The following is a 22,158-nucleotide window of genomic DNA, read 5'->3' on the forward strand; positions in this document are numbered from 1 at the left end:
TACTCCTTTTTCAAAATGTCTTGGAAACAAGTTTGTTCCATTACACCATGAACGGGTTTGTCAAACTCCCCTCTTGTAGGGCTATTAATGAAAAACACTGGAGCCTCAACTTTGCAATTGACTGTTTGTGGGCAGACCAGTGCACAGTCACTCGAAAGACTGGGACCAAGGTGAAAAGTAGGGGGAGAAATGCTGAAAGTAAATGTGAAATTACAGGTCTTTCTAAATAAACAACAAATACATCTATAGACTTTGTGAAGCTTTTAGGCAACATGTGAAAGACAAATTGCTTTTCAGAGGAAAAGCTAAACACCTACTTTAACAGTAAATCTCATGGTATTTGAAAGTTTGTTGACATATCTACTTGAGTGTCATGACATAAGGCTCTGAATACAAAATAAGATGGAGACTTTAAACTGTATTGTCTTCCAAATTTGCATAGCTGTTCGTTTTTCTTTAGCAAGCATGCTGTAGTTGTACATCAGTGGAAAAAGCAGATGCACTGATGTCTTTTATTTAAATACTTTAAAATGCATGAAACAAAGATAACAAAAATGGGATGCAAGGTGATCTTTACGAAGTATAAGACCCTGTCTGTCTGTCTCTGGACACAGCATTTAAAAATATTAATTACTTGTACTCTGTATTACTATCTAATTTTGTAGTTAACAAGTAAAATGACAAATATCTACAAACTGGGTTTTTTTCTCTCTCTTCATCCCCAACTGGCTCTGCCAGTGTGGAGGAGGGCACTGCCAGGAGGGTAATAATGAGCCTAGCACACCAAACAATAAGTTAGCCCGTGATACATTGTCCCATTTGGAGCCTGTATCCAGAACAGAACTCTAAGAAAGCAGCAGGACTACCCACTACTCATGGTGTACATCCTTTACCCAGGTCTTTTGATCCACTCTAATGATGATAGTATAAATTCTACTGCCTTAATAACAGGCAAATGATGAATTTCAGTGTAACTCTGCTTTCTTATTCTCTGGGACAGGATTTGGCTTGATCATAGCAAAATGTCAGAATAGCATATGGATATTAAGAATGGTCAACACACAATTTTTGTGCCATTTACTTATATTGGTTTAGAAAGTTACCAAAATAGGTTTTACCACTATAAACATGTTTATATCGATATAACAGCTTCCACATTATAGGCTGCACGGATTTACATTGGTTTGTAAACCTATAGCTAATTTGGTACAATAAACTCTCAGAATATAGACATAATCATTTGTTGTTTCATTGGCTCAGTCACATTCAAGCCTTTTCAAATGTTACACAGTAATAGAGTATTGAAACACTAAACTTTATGTGACCTTTTGCAAAATCATAAAGCATAAGAGCAGCTTTTCACTTGGAGTATTTTTATTCTGCAAATTGAATGCTAGATATGCTACAAGTTCCCAAAATGTGTGAGACTGTATATGAAAAGCCTAACCTTGAATTGACAGACTAAAAGTGACAGATACTGTAATTTCCAAATGTGTATAGTAATTCATATCTGGCATAAACAAATTTAATCAAAAATGGGTTTGAAGTGATTGCTTTGACCTGTTATTGGCAGGAAATACTGTCTGCATGACTGTAATGACACACACACAAGGTTAGAGCATAGTCAAAGCCTAGAGATGAAATAATATTATGTGTGAACAAGATATCCTTCCTAGAGAATATTTACAATAGGAAGATGGGAGACATTCAGAGGAAATCTTAGAGATAAATGACCGATGGCTTCCTCTGGGTAGAATCTGGGAAATTATTTCTTGTTGCCAATGGAACTATTTGCTGAACCGTGTGGAAAGAAGCAAAACTAAGAGACAAAGTGTAAGACAAAGTACATACAAACTTTTAATGAATTAACCTTACAAAAGACAATGGCATTAAAACAGCTGACGTGTTTGTACAAAACTGCTCCTTTATTGTTAGGACAGTCTCCAGGAAAGAATGCCAACCAGGTACCCCCAACATGTCACTGGCTACGAGACACAGCTGGTGAACATATCCAAACTGTATATGGAGGGACAAAATCAACTTATTTACAAATACTGTATACTTTAATGTCAGACTAGTGGATGCTATTGGGGAGCTACTGTATCTTCCAGGAAACATCATGCACCAGAAAATATTATGCACCCCTAGCTTTATTGCCTTAAGATTGTTTTTGTTTATCACTAACATCATCTTAGTCCCTTTGGTATCAGCCTCTGCATTTTAGTCTCTTTATCAATCTCTGTTTCTTCTTTCTTGTCTTGAAGTAACAGTGTAAGTTGTAGTACAGTCTTCCAGTCCTATAGCACACAACACAACTGCCCTGGGATATAAGAATAGCGAGGTGCGTACTGCTGGCTCATTGGACCATTCTGCAGCCACACAAAAATAACAGTTCCATAATACTGGAAAATAACACGCACATTCATGTTAAGGGCCAAAATGGAGTTAAAAAGTGTGTGATACTTTCCTGAAAATATGGTATCGCTGACATCTAAAAATATTCTTCAGGATGCCACATTCCCTTGTGAAAGGGACCTCGTCATTTCAGTATGTACAAAATATGTTTTCAGTTCTCCTTTTCCTTTTACATTTATTATGCCTCTGCAAGTGCACATATACCCCAGCGTTTGTAAGACATTGTTTGTCTCCTCTGTAACCTGAAACATATAATTTTTTTTTAAATGATGAGCACAAAAAGAGAGAATAATAATCTCTCTTTAGCATCTAGGACAGAAGTCAGCCTGGATGCTTTCAAAGTTATTGTCATGATGCTTGGAAGATCTTTAAAAGGCACCAAAATACTGGAGGCTCATTTTTCGATCTTGAGCACCTACATTGAGTCACTCAGGAGTTCCATATGCGAGCCATCAAATAATCTGTTATTTAGGTGCTTAACACCTGTTTTAGGCATCTTACCTGATGTGCTTAGGTTTGAAGACACGGGGCCTGCAGCTGCACAATTAGCACTAAAAACAGCATTTGTTTAATCTACCATATGCTACTCCAAAAAGCATTTCAGATTTTCATGAACTGTGTATCATTCCTGTAGAGCCCATGGACTGAACAGAGACACTGGTTATGGCTTATTACAACAATCCGTAACCCACTAGCCCCCTCTTTTTGTCCTGCGATGACAAAGGTGTTAATGGGCCATTCTACTTTGTACGGTCCCTTAGAATATGTGCTACCTAGTTACGTTAAACAATCTGTTCCACCTTGCACTTAGCCGTGATGCTCTGAGTACCTTTCCCAGACCTGAAGAAGAGCTGTGTTGCTCAAAACTTGTCTCTCTCACCAGAAGAAGTTAGTCCAATAAAAGACATTACCTCCCTTACCTTGTCACTCTAGAACATCAACAGTTATTTTGCTACTGCTGCTTTTCCTTAGTGACTAAATGTGTTTTAAATCTTTACTTTCCCTTTTCAAGGCCTGATCTTTCTGTACTGTGCATCTCTGACTGCTGGCCCACATTCTATGTGACCCTTTTGGGCTGCAGATGCCTAGAGGCTGCCCCCCAATATTGTCAATCTGCCTAGTTCATCACTAAGAACACTTCATTGATTCATTTAATCTATCAACATGATGATCTGTTTCTGAAGGAGTAAGTCACTCAAATAGTAACATGAAAAAAGAAATACCTGTATTTTATCTAAGACACCAGTGCTGTCCATCCTGCTAGCCACATTCACTGTGTTGCCCCAAATGTCATACTGTGGTTTCTGAGCTCCAATTACTCCAGCTATTACAGGTCCATGGTTGATGCCTGTAAAACATTGGTTGACCCTCTGTGTTGATGAGAATTTACCAATAAGGATGAGTAGTATATTTCGCTCAAATGTAAAGTAAATGAACATTATATTTGGCCTATGCCCGATAGAGGGCACAATAATAAATGGTATGGCCCCAAGTGTATTTGATCACTTACTGCAGCAGAATATTAGTAATAAAAATGCCAAGTTAGCCCACCTCAATTTCACAAAAATTATTTTCCTTTTATAGTTTCTTAATAATTTGCTAGTGCCATCTTTAGAGAGCGTCTCTACCTTCAATTAAATAGATGTACTAGAATTTCCTTCAGTCTCTATAGCGAATGGGAATAACCTTCAATATTAAAACAATGACTGCCAAATCTAATTACTTTTACAGCATTCTTTTGTTTTTGACATACAAAGTAGACTAATGGACTCGGAAAAGATGAGTTCTCACTTATAGGACCATCTTTTGCTGATAGCATTGACCTAGAGTGTTTGGGCTAATAAATAAATCTACATGATTACATTCATACCTTCTGCTTAAGCAGTGTGTTATGGTAGTAAAACATTAGCTTTGATATAGATTGCTAGAGGGAATAATAAGATCATACATAGCCACCCAAGAGACTGTAGGCAATTCCATCCTGCAGTCATTCGTGGTTCCTGAGTTCATTTTTGTTGTAGCAACCAGGCAAGGTACTAACAAACTTCAATAGGACTTTATTTTTAAAGTGGAAACCTCTTTACCGAGCTGCTGCTGCACCCTCGGTAGCTCTCACTCCGCCTCCTCAACTCCCTCCCCCTCTTCCTATTTCCTGTCCTTTCAGGCTCCCAACAGCTAGTGCTCCCAGTTCTAATAATTACAAGCAGCATCTAAACACGACAATTTTTGAGAAGCGGGGGAGGGGCGGGAATGACTCTCATGTGACATAAGTTTCATTATCAGTAAACAGAACATGGCTCTTGTTTAGTTTTTATTTATACTATCTTGGAACTTCATACAAACATGCCCTTGACGTCAGTGGGAACTCTCATTGGGTGGGGATTGAGAGTAGTGTAATCCTACAATTATAACCTAGCTTAAAAAAAATGGAATGAAGCTATCAACAAAGGAAATGTGGCACTCCCATAGTAAGAGTATCAACAATGCCTTGATGGGTTTCTATAAAGAATTATACAGCTCCTATCCAAATGCCTCTACTTAGCAGATGCACTAGTTCTTTGAAGGAATTAATCATCCCTCTTGGGGGACGATGACAGAGGCCCTACAGGGTTCATTAACATGGAGGAAGTGGTTACAGCTGTTAAATACAGATAATTGGGAACAGGTGCAGCTCCCAAGTGATACCAGGTAGAGGGCTATAAATGTTTGTCTGAGCACTTGGCTCCTTAGCTTCTGAAAATACTAATTCCTTTAATAGGTTGCTTAAGGCCTTCACTAGATTAATTGAGAAAGGCAAAAACTGTTCATTAGGCTTAACAGATCATGGTATTGGATGGACAGAGGAGACTTGCTCTAAATCTGTTTTTATTATTTTTGGTCTGCCCTGGCGAGACTGTGCATGGAGGAGATACTAGGGTGACTAGCGCTCTAGAAACACCTCAAATAGCTTAGACAGATAGCTTAGATAGATAAATGAGTGTGTGTGTGATATCCAATAAGAGCAACACAAAACAACCACTAGGGATGCTCAAAATCAGCAAAAATGTAATCCTCTCTTTAACTCAGCTGCAGGAGCATCACAATTGCATGTGGTAACCAAAACAGTAGGAAACTACGATTGCATCTGAACTATGTCCTTGTTGATTGTTATTTGAACAACCTTTAACATCTCTCTCTCTTAACCCCATTAAGCAAAGGCGTACAATTTTTATAGACTATACAGTAACCCCCCCACATAGAAATCACATGTCAATAGTGTTGTTTAGAGAAGTTTGCTCCACGAACACTGCTTCAATATAATCTTTTGTACTACAATTAGTGTGTGGGTTTAGCCCTTGACTTTCATCAGCACTTGTTCGTCACATAATGCTGACGCTGCTGATACCACTGCCTTACAGGTTGTGTTGTTTGAATTAAATCACTGATGGGAATAAGAGAATTTCCATTTCCTACAGGATTATAACTCCACCTCTCTTGATAAACCCACCGACTTACATTCGCTTTGAACTGAAAGGGAAGGGAGAGGGAGATATTTCATCTTTGCTTTGCTGTTCCTATTAACTGTGGCTCATCCTACAAAGAATACTACTCCCAAAGGATTCATAGATTCCAAGGCCAGAAGGGACCACTGTGATCATCTACTCTGACCTCCTGTATAACACAGGCCATAGAACATCCCTGAAATAATTCCTAGAGCACAGCTTTTACAAAAACATACAGTCTTGTTTTTAAATTGCCAATGATGGCAAAACGTTTGAGGAGTACATGAATAACTAATATGAGACTAATGCCAAACTCTTACCACAGGGGTGGCACTGTGAACTAAACATGAGAGCACAAGCAGCAGGCACAATACATGGGAGTTACACTGCAAGGAAGACTAGAAAGGTGACTAGCTGCTGTTTAATTAGAAACTAAATACTTCAGGCATGTTTATAGGATGGATTTATAGGTTTCCAATAGTTATCCACTGCTTGCATTTCACACTTTCTAAATTTCATTTTGCATTCAAAAACTATCACAAATTATTACTGGGAAATTTAATCTTGGGATATATGGGCTTCTGCCAGTTATAAACTCATTTTGTCTCCTTTTCCTGGCTTAGTGATAACAACCTTGCATTTATTTTGAAAAATGTCATGATACTTTAAGAGAAGAAGCTAGAAACTGAATGATAAGTGATATCCTTAACAAATAGAATTGACTAAAAAAATCTTAGTGTTTGAGGCTGCTATGTTCCAATAACTGTAGGGGTGTAATATAAAGGAGAAGCGGACAACATAACACTAGTTCTGCCAGTTATGCAACTGATGTTGTCCCCATCTATATGCGATTCCCAGCTGTTTTTGAAGGAAAGGGGTGGGTCCAACTTTCTTGTATTTTGGGAGGTTTGGTTTAAAACAGAGAATTAGATCTGTACATTTTGCAGAAAACAACATACTTTTGCTATTTTTATCACTTGAAAAATATGAGGACAGTTTAAAATGAACAGCAACCAATATACAAGAGAATAGAACATAAGACTTCATTATTTCAGATTGGGCAAGGTGGGTCATATTTTCAGCACCGAATGACTTAGGTGCTTTTGAAAATCCCACTCTGGATTCTTTTTGCCTCCTCTCCCATTTACATTTTAAACGTTAAAAATGTTTAAAAATGTTTAGGATAAAGACTGATGAGTCACTATCAAACCATTTCAGACACAAAGGCCAATATTCTCAATGGAGCCTATAATTCTGAATGCCTCCATTTTTTGGGTGCCCACCTTGAGACACATCTAAGGCCACAACTGCAGAGGAAGTCAATGGCAATACCATTCAATCTTTTTAATGTACTCATATTTCACACTGAATTCTCCCTTGCAAAATATTCTTGTAAGACTCTTGTGCCACATACCTATTCGTAACTTGAAGTCATTGAATGAGTGCTTGTTTATTACATCCAGTTTTGCCACAAGGGCAAATGCAAACTCCACCATAGTTCCTATGTGCATATACTGTCGTTCAGGTTCCTGAATATAAAAAAGCAAATAAATAGGAATCCACAGAACCAGAATCAACAGAATGTTTTCTGTGAACTCAGTTGCTGCAAGAACATGCACAAAATACTCAGAATCTTCAACATACTGTCATATGAGAGTACGTTGCATGAGAAACAAAGCTGCTGTGATAGACAATACCCAATGGTAGGAACTGAAATCTGCTCGGCTTCAGCTAGGATCAACTAGGGCATAACAATGTATTGTCTCTTTTACTTAATGTATGCACAGATGTCCAGGATGGGCGCGCGCACGTGTGTGTGTTAATGAAATCCTTTCCTTTTCTAGATACTTATAAACAACTTCACAAATATTAAGGTAGGTGTAAAAACACAGTGAGCTTGATCTTATAATTTTCTTCTACTTTCAGTTTTATGAGTGCAACTGGTTTTAGTAAATCAAATATATATAAGTCAAACACAGTTTCAAATTGTAATGGAAAACCATTACTGCAGCGCAGTCTGTTGTATTCAAAGCATAAAAATTACATTCACTTATTTGCTAACAGGCAATTTAAGAGGAACACAAGCTGCTAAAGAAATAATAATTTAAATGTAGGTAAATATTTTGCAGAATATACATCAATATTTAGCAGAAAGATTCTAATTGGGTGACAGAAAAAGAAATCAATTTACTCAAATAGAAGCCACTGAATATGCTTCATGCCTGCTATGCTACAGCAAATGATCTGGAATATGACATTTTATTAATATGGTAAATGTATTTTAGGAGGCTGGGTGACTTGATTGATAAAGTAACATCTTCAAGACTAGGATATTGCTTTAAATTCCACACAGATGTCTCAATTTAATGTTCAGTGACAAACAACATTCAGAAGCAGTCTAATAAGACTTAACTGTTTGACACAACTCTACTCTCACTTACACTGCTGTTATTCCATTGATTTAAATGGAGTTAACCCTGATTTACAGCAGTGCAGGTGAGAGGAGAAGCAAGCCCTTTGTGCTGATCAGGAGGAGACCAGTACTGAATAAGCAGGGATCATGAAGTGCCTGTTATCCCTGGAAGCTAGGTCAGTGACCTGAACTGAAAATTGGTCAAGATGATGACAGCAGCCTAGTATAGCGAAATTGTATTAGATACAATAAAATACAACTAGGCAAGGAGGAAAAAAGGTATATTTTGACTGGCTTTTCCTTTGGCTATCTCAATATTAATTTATTGCATTAGTATCTATGCTGAAACTGGCTGGAATTTCTGTGTGGCTGGATGATTTACAGCTAATGGCAGACCATATATTCTTGAAACAACATGGTGAAAGTTTGATGTCTAGTTTACATTATTTTATGCATACAAATTATCTTTCTTCTTTTACTGTGGCTGCTATGATACCCACTCTGATTACAATTCATGAGCATCATTTTGGAGAAGCTAGATAATGAAGAATTTTTAATTTGGAGATTCCTTACTTTTAATATTTTGATATTTAAAACTCTTAATAAATAACTGTGTGTGTGCATGCATGTGTGTGTGAATAGCACTATGCCTAACCTGCCATATTTGTAAAGGCTCTAAAATTTCTGGTAGCAACATCTCCATGTTCACAATGCAGCCCAAATTCAATCACTTTTGCATTTGGCAACATGCTGGAAAAAAAGAAATATTATTACTAATGTATTTGTATTGTGGTGGTGCTGAAGGACCCGACTGGGACCCATTGTGCTAAGCACTGCACAGACAGAACAGAGATGAACCCTGCCTCAAGGAGCTTAGAATCCTAGTAATAACTTACATAATTGTGTGTTGATAGATGTTGTAATGATATATTTCTTTCTTTCTCTTTTTATACAAGTGCTCACATTGCACAATCTCTGGGCTCTGCGAGTAAAGACTTACTGAACAGTAAAAGACTCTTGCCCCACTCCAAAACCAAGCCCCTTCTCAAAAATTATTCTTACAACATGCACTGGAGTTCAACAGGCTGCTCTGCTGCAGATCCAGGGGGAAGCAAAATCTACAGCCAAGTACCTCCCACCGAGGATGTTCCTCTCTCAACCCGTAAATGTCCAAATCAATGGTGGTTTAGCAAAAGCACTTCAGAGGACCTGAACTGCAGAGGGGGGGGAATGTGGCAGGCTATAGAGATACACTCTGTCACACTGCCTTTTAATCCCAATTTAAATTGTCACCACCATATGACCAGACAATTCGACTGGTCTGTGTGACTGTTCATGGAATCACTGAAATTAGAACTAGGAAAGACCCGTCAAGCTCATCTTGTCCATCCCATTGCAATGCAGGATTAAGTCTAGCAGTTTGTGTAGATATCTTATTTTACAATAACTAACAGAACTAGTTTAATGTGAACCTAGGTACCTTTTTAGTTCATGCTCACAGGGTCTACTAGGAACATTTACAATGCAGCATGCTGGTGTGTGCTCCAGTTTACACCCTTTTAGTCCAAACAGCAGGATCGTGTAGACAAACCCAAAGTATACAGCTGATTGTTTGTTTGTTGTTTTCCTTGGAACACATGTAATGAAACACCAATTTTTGAAGTCTTTCATAGAACTCTCTAAATCTATTCTAGCGAAGTGCTTCTGAGAACTGTTGCACTATAATAGGGAATAGTGGTTTTGGAACTAAAATGCCATATTTAGATTGAGAAACTGCAAAGAGGTCCTTTTATGTTACACTGTCTGAAGAGTAATAGTTCACAGAAACTTGAAGAATTTAGTGAATAAAAATATACAAAATCTTGTCCAATATGATAAAATCCATGCTAGTCCTGCAATACACTGAATCCCCCTGAATGTACTTTGAATTTCATGTGAACACAACTTTTACCTAGCAAGCTGTTTATGACTTTGCTGTACCTGACTGTGTTCTTGGCTGGGCGTAGCACTCAGTCCTGTAGCTGCCATGTAAGTGCTTCCAATGGTCTTGATCTTTTCAACTCCACTAAATTTTGGTTTAGACAACAACTGTGAAGAAATAAGAGTTATTCAATTACCCAGATTCTCAGTGTCTGGTAGCTACACACCTTAACAGTATTCTGATACTTAATCCTCAATGCTGTCTTCTACCTCTTGTTAGAAGAAATAAGTTGAATACAGTTTGATGGATGTAATTCCACATGGAATTTTGTTCTTATTTAGAATGACCTTAAAGTGCAATGGTCCATTTTACGCTTACACTGAACATCTTTTCAGTATTGTATGATCAGTAGAAAGTGTGTTCAGTGTATCAGAGTAACAGCCGTGTTAGTCTGTATTCGCAAAAAGAAAAGGAGTACTTGTGGCACCTTAGAGACTAACCAATTTATTTGAGCATAAGCTTTCGTGAGCTACAGCTCACTTCATCGGATGCATACTGTGGAAAGTGTAGAAGATCTTTTATACACACAAAGCATGAAAAAATACCTTCCTCCACCCCACTCTCCTGCTGTCCAGTTTGACCAGTGTACATGGCAGAGGGGCATTGCTGGCACATGATGACATATATCACATTGGTGGATGTGCAGGTGAACATCCACCAATGTGATATATGCCATCATGTGCCAGCAATGCCCCTCTGCCATGTACATTGGTCAAACTGAACAGTCTCTACGTAAAAGAATAAATGGACACAAATCAGATGTCAAGAATTATAACATTCATAAACCAGTCGGAGAACACTTCAATCTCTCTGGTCACGCGATTACAGACATGAAAGTTGCAATTCTTCAACCAAAAAACTTCAAATCCAGACTCCAGCGAGAAACTGTTGAATTTGAATTCATTTGCAAATTGGATACTATTAATTTAGGCTTGAATACAGACTGGGAGTGGCTAAGTCATTATGCAAGATAACCTATTTCCCTTGTTTTTTCCTAACCCCCCACCCCCAGACGTTCTTGTTAAACCCTGGATTTGTGCTGGAAATGGCCCAACTTGATTATCATACACATTGTAAGGAGAGTGGTCACTTTAGATAAGCTATTGCCAGCAGGAGAGTGGGGTGGGGGAAGGTATTTTTTCATGCTTTGTGTGTATAAAAGATCTTCTACACTTTCCACAGTATGCATCCGATGAAGTGAGCTGTAGCTCACGAAAGCTTATGCTCAAATAAATTGGTTAGTCTCTAAGGTGCCACAAGTACTCCTTTTCTTTTTGTTCAGTGTATGTAATCTAGAATATAATAGTTGCTGTTAAGTATGGGCCAAATTCTTCTCTTTTACATGTGTACCATTCCTTGAAGCCAATGGGATCTGCATGCATCTGCGGGCATAAAAAGGTTCCTACTTGTGTCACATGAACCAACAGATAAGCCTTTTTCTGCATTTTGAGTATGTGACTTTGTAAAAAAAAATATGGGACTGTTTATTGTCTCATGTATTGCAATTTCCCTCTGAGTGTGTGCAGGTCAAATGCTGTCTGCAGTGTGTTGCATAGCTGTAATTGTCTTCAAATTCTGCCATCAGTTCCCCAGTCTGCATCTGCCTTTAGTTTAGGAGAAAGATGGGTTTTAAAACCTTCACATTCTTATTAGTCACTCAAAAACCAGAAAAACTTAGACTAATACAGATCAGATGTAAGGAAGTATGATTAATTTCAAGGGAAACAAATTTAGGTACCAAGTTTTAGGCACTGCAGTTCGAAAACTGTGGTAAGTTTCTGATATGAGGGTGTTGTGTTGAATAAATAAAGGGCCAAACTTCTCCCTCAGACACATGTGCAAGGCTCTCCCTGAAGTGGATCAATGGCAGTAGGATACATAAGCCAAAATATGATCTGCTCCATGACATATACAAATCTTTTCTTAGACCCAAATCTCTATCAAAATATCCATATGAAATGGACACTTAACAATGTCCTGCCAAACCGTCCTCTCAATTGCTCTCTCAAACATTCTCATTCACTATTTTACAAATTGGTCTCAAGGTTTAATTTGTATAATAGTTGTTGTTACTAGTACTTACATCATCAAAGTCAGCAATGATCTCATTTAGCAGTCTGAGACATTCCAAGCCTTCTTTATTTACATCAGATTCTGTGTAAAATTCTTTGAAATCCGGAATAGAGGCAAACATGACACAGACACAGTCATATGACTGGTGATATAGATCCTGCCCAAAAGAAAAGAACAAAGCTCTAAATACAAAAGATTCATCAACCATAAAAGGTATAGTGTGGAAGAAAGAGACATGATGGAGAGGACTGTTAGTGGGAGTAGATGTCCTCCCAAGATTCCCACGATCTGGTACATGGAACTAACTTCTTACAATCTGATGTTTCTTATTCTTATTAGCTAGAGTTTGTTTAATCTACAGTAGGTAATTAAAAACAAATTAAACATATTTGTTAAAGAAACCTTCAATGTACAAAATTGGAAACATTCAAAGTGTTTTAAAGTTACTTGATTTTTTCCATTAATATAAACCCTGGAAAATAAGTTATCTTATAATGCTAATGAAATAGGGTCTATTTCTGCAAGCCTTTGATGCACAGAACTGCCTTTGACTTGAACAGGACTGACTGCAGGGCTGGACCTATAATTTACAAAACAATCTCTATTCTACTATTAACTATATGTATTGTAGTAGTTCCTGGAGGACACAGTCAAGATCATGCCTCCATTGTTCTAGCCAGTGTACCAATGTATAGCAAAAGACATAGTCTATGCCCCAAATAGTTTACAATCTAAATAGACAAGAGAAAGGATGACAGAAAGTAAGCATTATCCCCTTTTTACAGAGAAGGAACTGAAACAAAGAGATTAGAGAATGGATCTGAAACTGATTGAGGTCAACGGAAAGACTTCCATTGACCTCAGTCAGTTTCAGTTCCATTCACTAATGGGCTGTGGATCAGAGCTGAAGTGACTTGCCCAAGGTCACAGAGGAAGTCTGTGGCACAGCCAAGAATTGAACCCAGATCTCCTCAGTCCCCATTCACTGCCTTAGCCATAAGTTCATCCCTTCACCTGGAGGATAAATTTAAGTCACTTATAGGAAACAAAAAAAATACTTCTGATGCTAGCAACTTCATACTCATGGAGGCCAACACAAAACTTTAAGATGTGCCAAAATCAACTACTAAGAAGAGACTGTGCAGTATATGTGTCTTAAGGAAGATTATAATAGTGTTATAAGGCCAAATCCTGTTCATCTTATTTACATGAGTACTCCCACTGATTTCATTTCCATTTCAATATAGGTGTGTCCCATTTTCTGGGGGGCAAGAAAATGACAGCAGGGAAGATTGCATGTCTCCAGTCTGAGGGAGTTAGATGGCTCTGAATATTTCTGCATTTTCTATCCATGTTCTAAGAGTTAAATTACTACAGCATTCAGGGAGCTGTATCAGAAGCTTAATATGCTTCCCTGTTAGCTTTGAAGATAAAAACTTAAGTATATTAATGGCCCACATGTGAAGTACTGCTGTGCAAGGTGGTAAGGTTGGAAATGGTGTTCAGTAATTCATTTTTCTTTGATGTGTCCCTGTAGCTAGGACCATCAATACTGCCTGACTATGTCTGAAGTTTTATGCATAACTAGTATAATTTAACAGTGACTTGACAAGGTAAAATGAAAAATTAGTCAAGAAAATGTGTGCTAAGTCTGCCACAAAACAGTCTGTGGGGAACAGGCACTGTACAGGTAGGTCTCAAGCAACCTTTATAGAAATTTATCAAGTCCTACAAAGTCCTATGACCAGTATCTTTCTCAATATAGATAACAAATGTATTTTTCTGGGATATCAGACATGCTGGCAGGCTCATCTGTTACAAGGAGACATCCCACAGACACCTTTACATCACATTGTTTCAGCTTAGGTATATTTTTCAAGTTTAGCTTTCAAAATTACAAATCTAAAACACCGCAGGAAAAGTGGGGAAAAGGGCCTGATTCTTCAAGGTGCTGACCAACCTAACTCTCCCTCTGAAGTCAACAGGCTTTGAGGGCCCTGAGGACTTTCTCAGATTGGACCCAAAGTGACTTCTCTTGGCCTGTATGGGTTGGCTCAGTATTAAAGCCAAGTCTAATGTCATTAATATCCCCAAAATATGTAGTGAATATCCCAGCATGTACCTAGAAGACTTAAAGAGGATTTTAGCCAAAGCTTAGTTTAGACCAGTGGTTCTCAAACTTTGGGGTCCCAAAACCTTTTGAATGGAGTCACCAAGGGCTGGTGTAGACTTGCTGGGGCCAGGGGCTGAACCCCAAACCCCACTGCCCAGGGCCAAAGCCAAAGCCCGAGGGCTTCAGTCCTGGGTGACAGGACTCAGGTTACAGGCCCCCTGCCTGGGGCTGAAGTCCTTGAGCTTCAGCTTTGGCCCTCTTGCCCGGATCAGTGGGACTTGGGTGAGCTCAGGCTTCAGTTCCCCCTCCTGCAGTCATGAAGTCATTTTTATTGTCAGAAGGGGGTCGCAGTGCAATGAAGTTTGAGAACCCCTGGTTTAGACTTCTTTATGTGCTGATTGCACCCCATGGCTTAGTGGGGTCAGACAGCACATATTTCTGTGGTAAACTCAGTTTTCATTTTACTTTCTCAAATCATTTTCATCCTCACTGAATTTTGTTTTTGTAAGTGAAATAGTCTGAGCCACCCAAACAGTGCTGGGATTTCAAAGGAGTGAAAGGCTGCTCAAACTGTGTTCAGTGGGAGCAGATGGTAGAGAAACTATTCAATAATCTTTATAAAAAGAGTAGGGAAAGTATTTATAGCAGACTCTAGCTAATGCACACAAAAGAGCTCCTTTTCTTCACTCAGCAAATTTCTATAGTTGGTTTTAATTACTGAAGCTTCTTCTTAAAAATAAAATGTACTACTATTATCTAATATTATAAATATTAGCATAAACGACGCATGTCAAAATAAACAAACTACATTCGGTGATCATTTATCCATCTTAAAAATTGGTGTTTGCTCACCTACTTGATAATTTTTAAAATTTAGTAATTCACAAAGGTCCTCCTGGTCATTAATTGGTGTTAATTAGCAAAGTTCTATTGTACTAGATTCTATATACTGTTTTAAGTTGAAACAACTCATTTATTCAATAAATATACTGGGCTAAATTCTACAGTGCCTTAAATTACACTGAAGTCACTAGATAAGCCTAGTTTAGTAAATAACACAGTGTAAGTATTAAATGGGTCTTAACTCAGTTGATCTTGCATTCTGGGTGTGTGAAACATGGTGGATCGGCAAAAATCAACAGGATAATGTAGTACCTGGCTATAAACTATTGAGGGAGGACAGACTAGATCAGAGAGGAGTGGTGGAGGACGTGCAACACCGCATCTAAGAGATTACATGAAATCTAATGGAAGAAAAGTGCTGAATGGTGGGAACTACACAGCAAAATCTACAAGAATATAAATGAGATTAGAGTAACAAGAATACGGATATATTAGTAAGGTTACACGCTGTTGGACTTTGATCAGGAACAGGATATTGGGTGTACAGTGCTGAAAATATGTCACAGAGAGAGATAATGATATAGAAAAGATAAACCAGGTGCATCTATCCTCTCATAATGTGGGAACAAGGGGACAGCCAATGAAACTGAAATGCAACAAATTTTAAACTGCAGCTGATTAAATGGAATACTTTGTTACCCAAGGAATAATAAATGTGAAGAGCTTGCTGCCATAAGACAATGTTAAAGCCAAGTCCTTAGCAGGATTCAAAAAAGGATTAGCCTTTTGTTAAAGTTATTAGGATAACAACATCCATAGTTATATTAGGTAGGATAAAAATATTTTAGAAGGGAAATGAAACCTCATGCTTAAGGGCAAGACCCAACCAATAACTGATAGGGGTTAGGAAGAGACTTTCCCTAAGAACAAATTATTCTCTAACTGCCCACTGCAGTGTTTCCTGCATCTCCCTTTGAAGCATCTGGTTCTGACCATTGTCACAGACAGGATACTGAACGAGATGGAATATTGGTCCACTTATGGACCCCAGGGTTATCTGCCATATAGACATCACCCACAGAAGCCACAAGACCCTTGCTGTTATGAAGGAGTGTTTGTGGTCTTCCCTGTGGAATAGGTTCATTGCCCAGAAGCAGTAGTGGTAATTGTGCAATGCACAATGATAAGGGAGAGAGTAAGGCACTGTTGTGAGAATGTGCATAGTGGGGGTACAGATGTGCTGCTGAGACTCAGAAAGCATCAGTGTGCATTACACCCCAGTACTGTTGGTTGTACACCAAGACGAGGACAAATAACGGAAGAGAAAGGGTTACAAGTGGGACTGTACCACGTGTAGATAGAAATATAACCTTGCCAGTTGCAAAACAGGGTTACCCCTCCCTTCCTCTCTCCCCGCGCTGAAAAACAGACAGACAAACTGGAGATGACAAACTCACTCCATGAGTCATCCATGCATGGCATATGTTGAAAGGGGAGGTGGAGCTCAGCTACTCTGTGCACGTCTCTGACACAGGCTAATGCTGTAGATCCTGGTGTTAATGTCTAATGGCTTCTGTACATTTACAGCACTGCAGCAGCGCTGCTGTCGGTACAGCTGTAGTGCTTAGTAAAGATGCTGCCTGTGCTGATGGAAGGGCTTCTCCCCTTGGTGTAGTCAATCTGCCTTCCCGAGAGGCCGTAGGTGCATTGAGGGGAGAAGCCTGCCCATCGACATAGTGCTGTGTACACTGGCAGTTGGGTCACTATATCTGCATTACACAGGGGGTATGGATTTTGCATGCCCTCGAATGACGTCGTTATACCAACATAAGTTTGTAGTGTAGATCAGGGCTAAGACACCAGTGAGTCAGGTTTACACAAAGCCAAGCGTCAGCATGGCCCTCACACAGGTGATGAGAGGATTTCAAACAGGAACTCCAATCTAATGAAGTTATTTGGCTTGTTGATATAATAAGGGCTTCCTTAACTTGGGAAAAGCATTTATCTGAAAAGCAGAACTCTCCAAAACATTAAGCCTAAGATTCTGTATACTTGAAAATCTAATGCAACAGCCATCAATGCTTTCCCTGTCTGTCACTCAGACATCCTGAATAGCTGTAACTAACTGAAGGAAAGGGTAGTTTTATTTCCATGTAATATTAACAAATATTCAAATAAATCATGACTTAAAGAATATATATTTTTGAATTTAAAATAAAAACAGTGAAACAAGCTTGCACTTCCGATTCTGAGGAGAAAGTCCTGGAGAAGGATCTTGCCCAGTTGCCAACATCTGCAAGGGACAAGGAGAATGCAATGGTCTCAAATTGCAGTGGGGTAGGTCTCGGTTGGATATTAGGAAACACTATTTCACTAGGAGGGTGGTGAAGCACTGGAATGGGTTACCTAGGGAGGTGGTGGAATCTCCATCCTTAGAGGTTTTTAAGGTCCTGCTTTGAGCAGGGGATTGGATTAGATGACCTCCTGAGGTCTTTTCCAACCCTAATATTCTATGAATGAGATCACCTCTGAAAGAAGGAAGTTCCCAGGACTTGGAAGGCAGCATCTTCCAGAGGGCAAAGAGGTATTGATGGAAGAAGGGAAAGGAAACAGTCTGGGAATGAATGGCTTCCATCTCCCACCAAAATTAAATGTTATGCTCCTTGCGGCAAGTTCCCTTCCCCCTCCTATTGAATCTCAATCTCTTCTGCCAGGCCCTCCTGCCCTTCCCCCCTCCACAGCCCAGCTGCTGACTTGATTGGTCCCAGAGATCTTGTGAAGGATGGAGGAACAATCAGGTCCTGCTTTGCACTATCTGTGGTAGGGGCCTGGCACTTGCTTGCTTTCTTTCCATCCCTCCTAATGGGGCAGACTGCAGTGCTGGTCTAACCACTGTACTGGCGGCGGCTGCAATTAGTGGACTCTGTAGTGGGCTTGCAGGTGAGCTCACAGTAGTCAAGTGCCCACATTACATGAGTGCTTTGCCTCTCAAAGAAATTGAGGGTGACAGAGATCTTGAGCCTACACCATATGTTAAGTGGGTAAACACTAGTGAAGAGTGGATCTTTCAAATCCCAGCCCTGTCTCCTATCCTTCCCATTCATCCTTTGTTACCTTCCTTAACTCTCCTGATGATAATGTTCCCAGTTTGGTATCTGATACAGACACAGAATCCAGGAGGTTCCAACAAATAGATATTTATTACAGTTCACTCTGAGACCACTGCATTAGCCATTTGCACTTCCTGGTGTGGACCACTAGTGGGTCTCTTAAAGACAGATTCCCACTATCCGATCCCACTCATTCTCCATCTACCTCCTTTTTTCCTCCTTCATTCTCTTCCCAATAGTTTCTTCTTCCCTACCATACTTGTCTTGTTTCTCTTTCACATAAATCTCACAAATTAAATTCTGGAATAGATCCTACATTACTACTTTTGAAACAAATTTTGTTTAATCATTAAATGAATTTTAGAAACAGGGTCAAACTGTTTTCTGCAAACATAGTCTTAAATGAAATTGTGTTTGCACAAATGTTTGGAACAAGCAAATGCAATGGGTTATGAACACAACAAATTTAAATTGTCTGACATTTAAAATGTCTTTTAAAAATTCTCCTTTATTTATCCAACTCTTACATACACTTATGTGTGCACACACTCCCCCCCATCCTTCTGACCCCCACCACTGAAATGAGGCCATCTCAAAATGATTCATTTTCACGCTATTCTGACTTTCTTTATATATTTTATCATCATTCCCAACTACAAGGCCCTTCCCCAATATTAAAAGGAAAGCTTGTAGTACGCATAGATGCAACAAATCAGAAAGTTTTAAATGGTTTTCCATACCCTTAGTGTCATTAATTAAAACAAATCTGAGTAAACAGTTGATGTTTAAAACACAGCACACATAAAGCAACAGTATGCTAATATTCCTAAGTGTTTCCAAAGATTAATCTAGTAGCTGGATCTCGTCCATTTGAGAAATGGCTTTGAAACTAGTTGAAGAGAAAAATAACTAACAGAAGTATTACTCTAATCTTTTTTTAAAGGGAGGACCATTAAAGCATGCCAAACCAATTTTTCCTTTGCTTGACATGACAGCTCGGAGGTCTCAGCACATCACAGTTGCTGATCATCAGCAAATTTATCTAAAGCTAATTTCAATCACAATATGCTTGAGGGTGAGAATATAAATCTGGTTGCCTATAGTTAGGTGACCAGATGGTGCTACTCTGTTGGGCAGCTTTGCAATAGCATATATGAGAAAGTAGGCTCCTGATGGCTTGCTGTCTTTAACGCCTGAGCTGAGAACTGGATCTGTGCCAACCTGGCACAAAGCCAAAAACTTCTGTGGTTCACCGGTATCTTCTGCCAACTTTTTTTCAGAGTGGATACCAGCTCATGGGTAGTGAAAAGCAGAAAAGTTTTTATGTGCAGTACTTTACTATTAGGTCTTACTGCATGCTGAAATGAGGGAAGAAACGTTGCTCTTTCTGACCTAACTCATCAAAGATTAAACACCACTGCTAAGTATCTATTTTGATTTATTGTGAAATCATTACTCTGCTAAATACAGTTATTTTTGCATAGTTCAGATCTGTGAAGAATTTTACTCTCTACTTTATAAGCACTTTCTTTCATTCTTCATTACTACACCTTTAGGAACATTTAGGCGCTGGTCTACAGCCCACTGAAGTCAATGGGAGTCTTTCTATTGACTTCCATGGACTTTTCATCAAGTCCTTAAGCAGAGAAGAAATGGATACTGAGGCATTTAAAGATTCTTTTCTGAATGAATGTGTTCCCTCTGTCTTATTTTTTTTTTAACTTTTCCTTTGATAGCTAGGCTCTCCTGACATCAGCAGCAAATGGAGCACTCAAATACAGCTCCATATTGCCACTAGAGGAAAACAATTAATTTCACTGTAAATTCAGGTCCAGTCAATCGTCTCCTTTCTCCCTCCCTCTCCCTTTTCCTCCTTCCATGTCTGTATCTTGCTTCTTGGATGACAAAGTACTTTGTCATTTAGACAATTTCCCACTTTCTATTGCAAGCTACCATGCCACAGTCTCTGTTGTAAAACAGACCTTTAAATTATCATAAAGAAAAGAAAATAATTAGTAAATTTACAATCCTATCAATAAGGACCTATTGCTTAAATGATTGTTTTGAATGATATGTCCAGTCTCTGTGTGTTCATCACAGAGTAGCTGATAGTTAGTAGTGGCTGACCTCGTTCTTCAGGTTCCTGGCCAAGAAGTGTTCAGCCACATGTGCAGGAAGCACGTTCTCCAGCAGCACCCGATTCAGGTTCTCCATGGTCTCAATCTCCTCACGCTCTTTTTTGAACTTGTTCTTCCACAGGAAGTCTAACCTACAGTAATATTCATTCTGTTACAAGAGGACACAGAAGTAAAGAAACAATAGGCATCTTGTCCTGCTCGAGTACAGGTTTTAAGAGACAAAATAAGCACGGTACACCCTCCTTAAGAGGCTCCCTGTTATCAAGATTCTCTTGTATATGTGGCCACTTTATGGTAGCCCCATACTCCACTGAAGTTATTCCCAAGTGCCCATTTTGACATATGTTTTTTCTCTCAACTTAGTAAGGCCAAAATCTGGGACACTGTGGAAAACTGACCTAAAATGCGGGAAAAAACTCCACAGGGCAGAATGCCTTAAATGATAGGGAATTTACTTTTTTTTAATCCAACTATGCTTTCTGTGCCTTTCGATTCACAATTCAAAATTTATGAGAGAAAGAATTTAGAATTACTAAATAAGGTAACTTCTACCTTGTTTGGGATAGAGGCAAACTGGGGTCTAAAACACCGATTTCTTTTGTAACATGGAAGATAAGATGGGTGAGGTAATATCTTCTATTGGACCAACTTCTGTTAGTTAGAGAGACAAGCTTTCGAGCCACACAGAGCTCTTCTTCAGGTCTGGGAAATATACTCCGAGCATCATAGTTAAATACAAGGTGGAACAGACTATTTAGCATACATAACTAGGTAGCATATATTCTCAGGGACCATTCAAGGTACAGTAAAAAGAAAAGGAGTACTTGTGGCACCTTAGAGACTAACCAATTTATTTGAGCATAAGCTTTCGTGAGCTACAGCTCACTTCATTGGTACAATGTCTCTCTCACCAACAGAAGTTGATCCAATACAAGATATTACCTCACCCATCTAGTCTCTCTAATATCCTTGGCTCACCATGGCTACAACTGCACTTTGTAACATGAGACAGTTAAGAAGAACTGTCTGTACACACTACACTAATATTTCATCTTCCTTGGTTCATGCAATCAGCCTGATAAAGAGGGTGTACTACAGCAAAAAGCAGACAGTTGATCAGTACACAGAGACTAGCAATGTAACATAATATTAATCTTTGTTCTGAGTTTGGACAAAGTTTCATAAAGCAAAAGAGTAAAAAAACTGAAAATATTAAAAGGATACAGTCAACCTGGATTTTTTAAATTAGCTATTTTTAAATATTTTTAATTAAACTACACATAAAATTGTATACCCTAACATTTTTTATTTTAAAATCATTTTAAAAATATTCATATCAGAGTTTTTCTTCTCTCCTACAGTGTTTATAAAGATTCTTGGGCAGCCCCAAGAACAATACTGAAATGATGAGGCCTATACTACAAACAAATTTGTTTGCATACTAACCTAGGGATATAAGCAGTAGAGCAGATTCTTCTCAAATAACATTTATTTTTAGTAGCAGAAGTGGCAGTAGATCTTTGACAGGTTTGCTTTTGGGAGGTTTATTTTTGTGATGCTGTCTTGTCTGTGACAGGGTTGGGCCAAATG

General features: G+C 38.7%; 1 protein-coding gene and 1 long non-coding RNA gene across 5 annotated transcripts in view; one reads left to right on the forward strand and one right to left on the reverse strand.

Annotated features, from left to right (window-relative positions):
• Positions 1-22,158, forward strand: part of LOC311515907 — a 112,934-nt gene that overhangs the window by 6,411 nt on the left and 84,365 nt on the right. The gene's annotated exons all lie outside the window — the stretch shown is intronic.
• ADCY2 (adenylate cyclase 2) overlaps positions 1,517-22,158 on the reverse strand; it is a 430,319-nt gene continuing 409,677 nt past the window's right edge. For 2 of the 3 annotated variants that reach the window (XM_084619394.1, XM_084619392.1), the window contains 6 exons: positions 20,558-20,716; positions 12,375-12,521; positions 10,291-10,398; positions 7,312-7,426; positions 3,639-3,763; positions 1,517-2,657 (listed from right to left, as the gene is read on the reverse strand). In XM_084619394.1, coding sequence (XP_084475520.1) covers positions 2,505-2,657; positions 3,639-3,763; positions 7,312-7,426; positions 10,291-10,398; positions 12,375-12,521; positions 20,558-20,716 — 807 coding nt within the window. In that variant the 3' untranslated portion in view covers positions 1,517-2,504. The remainder of the gene's footprint in view (positions 2,658-3,638; positions 3,764-7,311; positions 7,427-10,290; positions 10,399-12,374; positions 12,522-20,557; positions 20,717-22,158) is intronic. The other variant, XM_084619393.1, reaches the window with a different exon arrangement.

The sequence above is a fragment of the Lepidochelys olivacea genome (assembly GCF_965140295.1).
Source record: "Lepidochelys olivacea isolate rLepOli2 genome assembly, chromosome: 2".
In the NCBI taxonomy this organism is placed as follows: domain Eukaryota; kingdom Metazoa; phylum Chordata; order Testudines; family Cheloniidae; genus Lepidochelys; species Lepidochelys olivacea.